The 4,310-nt window shown below is 56.5% G+C and overlaps 1 protein-coding gene across 2 annotated transcripts; it reads right to left on the bottom strand.

The window, feature by feature from the left end:
- Positions 1-680: 680 nt before the first annotated feature.
- Positions 681-3,555, bottom strand: GLTPD2 (glycolipid transfer protein domain containing 2). 2 transcript variants are annotated; one of them, XM_006114638.4, is made up of 4 exons: positions 3,413-3,555; positions 2,378-2,472; positions 2,031-2,227; positions 681-1,947 (listed from the first exon to the last, which is right to left on the bottom strand). In XM_006114638.4, exons 1-4 carry the CDS (start codon positions 3,528-3,530, stop codon positions 1,422-1,424), a joined length of 936 nt encoding a protein of 311 aa, XP_006114700.2. In that variant the 5' UTR covers positions 3,531-3,555; the 3' UTR covers positions 681-1,421. The 2 variants fall into 2 exon arrangements, with proteins under 2 accessions (XP_006114700.2, XP_014424815.2); XM_014569329.3 differs by having other exon boundaries at positions 2,378-2,469.
- Between the last annotated feature and the right edge of the window lie 755 nt (positions 3,556-4,310).

Below are 4,310 nucleotides of genomic sequence, written 5' to 3'. Positions count from 1 at the left end.
GACAACTTTCGTCCCGCCCCCCGCGCTGTTTCACTTTACGGCAGCAGGAGGAAGTTCTCCCGAGACGAACGATGCTTTATGGCAGTGTTAACCCTCGCCTCTCCGCGCTTTAGCAGCTTGTGATTTTACGGCAGTAAAAGCAAGGCGCTTTACGGCAGTGCGGTAAAATCGCGCTTAACAGGAGTCAGTTTTGCTTTACGGCGCCGTGGCTATATTTTTATGATGGTCCTATCCGGTACCGCTTCGTAGCGGCGAGATCTTTTGGCCTGCCGAAATTCAGCTGCTTTCACGTCATTCCGCACAACTGTGGCACTGTCACGCCCGTGACGTCACCGGGGAGCGGTATGACATTGTCGTGATGTCACCCCCAGCTCCGTGGCGCATGCGCCGCCCTGCCCCCGCCCATGTGCCTTGAGCCAGCGCCCCCACGGCGCAGGGTGGTCACGTCGGGCACTTCGCTTGTGAACTGGGCTACTGGCAGCCCCACGCTGGGGTCCCGTCTAAGGCTCCAAACCAGTGTCAGGGCAGGGAGCCACACAAGCAGGTGCCCCAGGTGTCCTGCCCCGCCACCCACACGCGTGAGAGACCGTGAAACCCACCTCACAAGTCCCAACAGCCAATCCCACATCAATTTATACCTTAGCTCCCCCCCCCCCCCAAGGAGCACGCTGTGCTGATCCTTTGGAATCTAACAGCTATGGGTTTATTCATTAAAGGAAAGAAAGGGTGAGAGTTAACATTATTAAAGGAATCAAATTACACACGCTAATTGCTAACTCCTTGGTGCAGGCTTGTGGCAGAGATGGAAGAAACTCCTGGCTTAAGGCACATCTCTGGAGGACATCCACACGCTGGGATGGATCATTCAGTCCCTTGTTTGGAGCTTCAATTGGTAGCAAAGACCCTCTTCAAGGTGAGAAGCCAGATTGAAGACAATATGGAGAGAGTCCAGGGCCCTTTACGCCCTCAGCCAAGTGGAGGGAATCCCATAGCTCTCGCTGTGGAAAAGTACCTCCCAAGATGGAGTTTGGAATCATGTGGGCTTGTCAGTTATTTGCAGGTGGAAGCCATGGTGCCCATGCTGGTCTGAACATTCACAGAAAAGCTCCTCAGATGTGAATTGGCACCTCCCAAGGCCCATTGTTAGTCAAGTTCTGCTATTCAACCCAAATATCCCTTCACAATAGGCTGGCCCAGCAAAACAAGCACGTCGCCAATACTCATAACTTCCAATATAAAAACGATACATGCATACAAATGGCACCGTTATAGCCAGTGAAATACTTTTCACAGATGCTTCTCTTGGTCCACGTGGTACCAGATGTGCTGTAAACATTTGCACAATGGTTGTAAAAATGATTTCTGTAGTCATACTTCAATTAAATGTTACAACGGTTCTCTCTGGCTCCCCCAGTGGCAGCTCATGGCAGCTCCAAGAGGCCACGGGAGGCATAAACCTGCTGGGTGAGGTTATAGACCCTGCTGAGGGTGCTGGCAGTCGTCAGGAGCATGGCCCGGGCTTCCCACTCCCCCTGTGCACAGACGAGTTTGAGCAGCTCTGGGAGTGAAGGCAAAGCCAAGAATGCCAACCCAGCCGCCTGACGCACCCACCAGCTGTGGTACCGAGCCAGGGCTACCTGGTAGGCTTCGGCACACAGCTCGGAGGGGTCAGTCCCCTTCCTGCTGTGGCCTAGCTTGTCCAGGAAGAGCTGCAGCCATTTGAGGGCACGATGGAGGCGCAGCAGGGTTCGGCAGCCCGAGTGGGGCTGGTCCGGGGGCAGCACTTGGAGCCCCACCAACCTGTGCTGCAGCTCAAAGGCCACCATGCCTTGGAGGGTGCGGTAGTGTGGGGCATGTGGCCCCAAGCAGTGCCCCTGCATGATCATCACCTTCGTCTGCGTCTCCCGTGCAAGAAGGCCAAATGCGGATCCCAGAGCGTCAATCAACCTGGGGGGGGAGAGAGAGGACCACTGAGCCCTTGCCCAGTGCTGAGATGCAGCCCCCTTCTGGGGGGGTGATTGTTTACCCACTTGATCAGTTCTTTCCAGCCAGCCAGATACTCTTGCAGGAGGATTTCCCCATTTTGGTTCACGCACGCCCTGAAGGCCCCCAACAGGCGGCTAATCTGGAAGTCCTGTCCTGGGCAGCGGGGGGCTGGAGTCAGATGGGGAGTCTTATACCTTGGAAGGGGCAGCTGGGAGCTGCTTGTCCAGGAGAGATGGGGCAGCTGTAAAGGGGACACAAAGCAAACTGGTTCTCTGTGGGGCAGGGAGGGTAAACAGGAGAGGGGGTCAGGAAAAGAGGGGGGCAGATTTGGGACAGGAATGGAGGGGAGGTTTGGGATCAGGAGGGGCAGGGTGAGGGCAGAGGTTCTCACCTTCCCGCCCTGTCCAACAGAGGCTGTTTCCCTTCTGTCCCCGAACCAGCCACAGGGACGCCCCCCTTGAACACAAGCTGAGAGCTGCAGTTCTGCTATGTCGGGAGGGAAGAACACAGCTCAGTGACGCAGACAGTTGGACAATTCCCCCCATCCCCAATGTTTTCACAGGGTGCACACACTAACAACATGCATGATGCTCACGGGTCAGTCCCTGCACCATACCTGCAGGCTTCATGTTTTGCTCATGCAAAGAACATAAAAACTCATGGCCAGTGCTATAGGCACCAATCATGGTACATGCAAGTTACATGTTAAGAACATGCATGGCACATACATGCACAAAGACAGTGTTTCAGGTTTACAAGTCTTGTAATGTGCAGACACGGGTACACATGCAGCCAATATGGCCCAGGTGCAGACCAATGATGTGTGTTACATGGGGACAGGCAAGCACCCGCGCACACACACTAACAACATGTATGGCACATACAGAGCTACGATTCCTGCTTTGTGCAAGCACAGGCACACAGGCAGAGGCAAGCACCATGTGTGATGTGCAAATACACCCTCATGCATATGTGAAAACACACTCATATCAACCTATCAGTAACATTCCGGTGTGCACACATCCTCCCCCCCAGCTTGTATAGTTGCCCATGGAGCCCAGAGCACAGAAGCAGGTGTGCACACACCCACCCACTATCCCATGGGCACACACAGTCAATCCCCCCATCCACTCAGCCAGAGCCCAGCATGAGGGGGGCCAGTGTGAAGCGTGGGTGGGTAAGTGGCAGGGAGTTACACAGGGCCAGTAATGGGAGTGAGAGCAGGGGGTGTATGGGACATATAGAGGGACTGGGGCAGTGTGTCAGCCCTACTGGCAGAGCTGGTGGCTGGTGGGGTGAAAGGAGTCAGGCACTCATGGATGGGATGGGGACAGGGAGTTGGGGCTCAGTGGGGGACATGGGTTGAGGGCACAGTAGGGAGGTTGTGGGGGTGGAGGGCATGGTGGGGGGGGGGCGGGTCACTCACGGAGCCGGAGGCCGGAGAGGAAGAGGAGGCCAAGGAAGGCTGTGGCCGGCAGCAGGATGCGCAGCAGCCGCTGGGGGCCCATCCCCACATATCTCAACCCCACAGCGCCCGGCCCCATGGCCCTGACCCCTGCCCAAGCCCGGCCCAGCCACTCACCGCAGATAAGGGCCTGTTATCTGAGGCCAGGCAGAGGTGATGCTCCCATCCTCCTCCCAGGAGGGTTTCCAATAGCTACCTGCAACAGCCCCTCCCCCTGCCCACCCTCAAGGGAATATGTCCCATGCCCTCTTCCCTGGCACAAGCACTGCTGGGTCAGAGGTGTGTGGCTCTCCCCCCTCGCCCACGTCCCCAGCCTCATGGCTTAGACTCCAGATTGCTGGACGGGATGTGGAGTCGGTCAGGTTAAAATTTAACAGCTGTGGGGACTTTGCCCCAGGGAAGGAAATGCTGGGGAGGAATTCTGGGGGCAGGGGCAGACTGGAGTTTGGGGGCTCCCAGACCCCTTGCTCTAACCAACCAGCCCCCATTCCCCTCCTAGACAGAACCCAGGAGTCCTGACTCCCAGCCCCCGCTTTAACCCACCAGCTCACACTCCCTTTCCAGGCCTGAGGAGAGAACCCAGGAGTTCCAGTTGAACAGACTCAGCAGGGGCAGGGAGATCCCAGGCGGCACCATTGCACAGACTCCCTCTCATTGCAATTGGTTTCTTGAAGATTTTATTGAGTGATAAGCTGGAGGAAGTGGTGGGGGTTAGAGATTGGGGGGGACCAAGAGATACCAGGACAGAGCAGGTGGGGCTGAAAGATCAGAGCTGGGGGGTCAGTGCAGGGAGGTTCTGGTTTCCCAGACAGGAACTTGGGGGTTCCAGGTTCCCAGGTGGGGGAGTTTGGAGGTCCCA

This window comes from Pelodiscus sinensis, chromosome 24 (genome assembly GCF_049634645.1).
Source record: "Pelodiscus sinensis isolate JC-2024 chromosome 24, ASM4963464v1, whole genome shotgun sequence".
Lineage (NCBI taxonomy): Eukaryota > Metazoa > Chordata > Testudines > Trionychidae > Pelodiscus > Pelodiscus sinensis.
The sequence above is the reverse complement of the archived record's forward strand: the minus strand, read 5'-3'. Positions and strand labels throughout refer to the sequence as shown.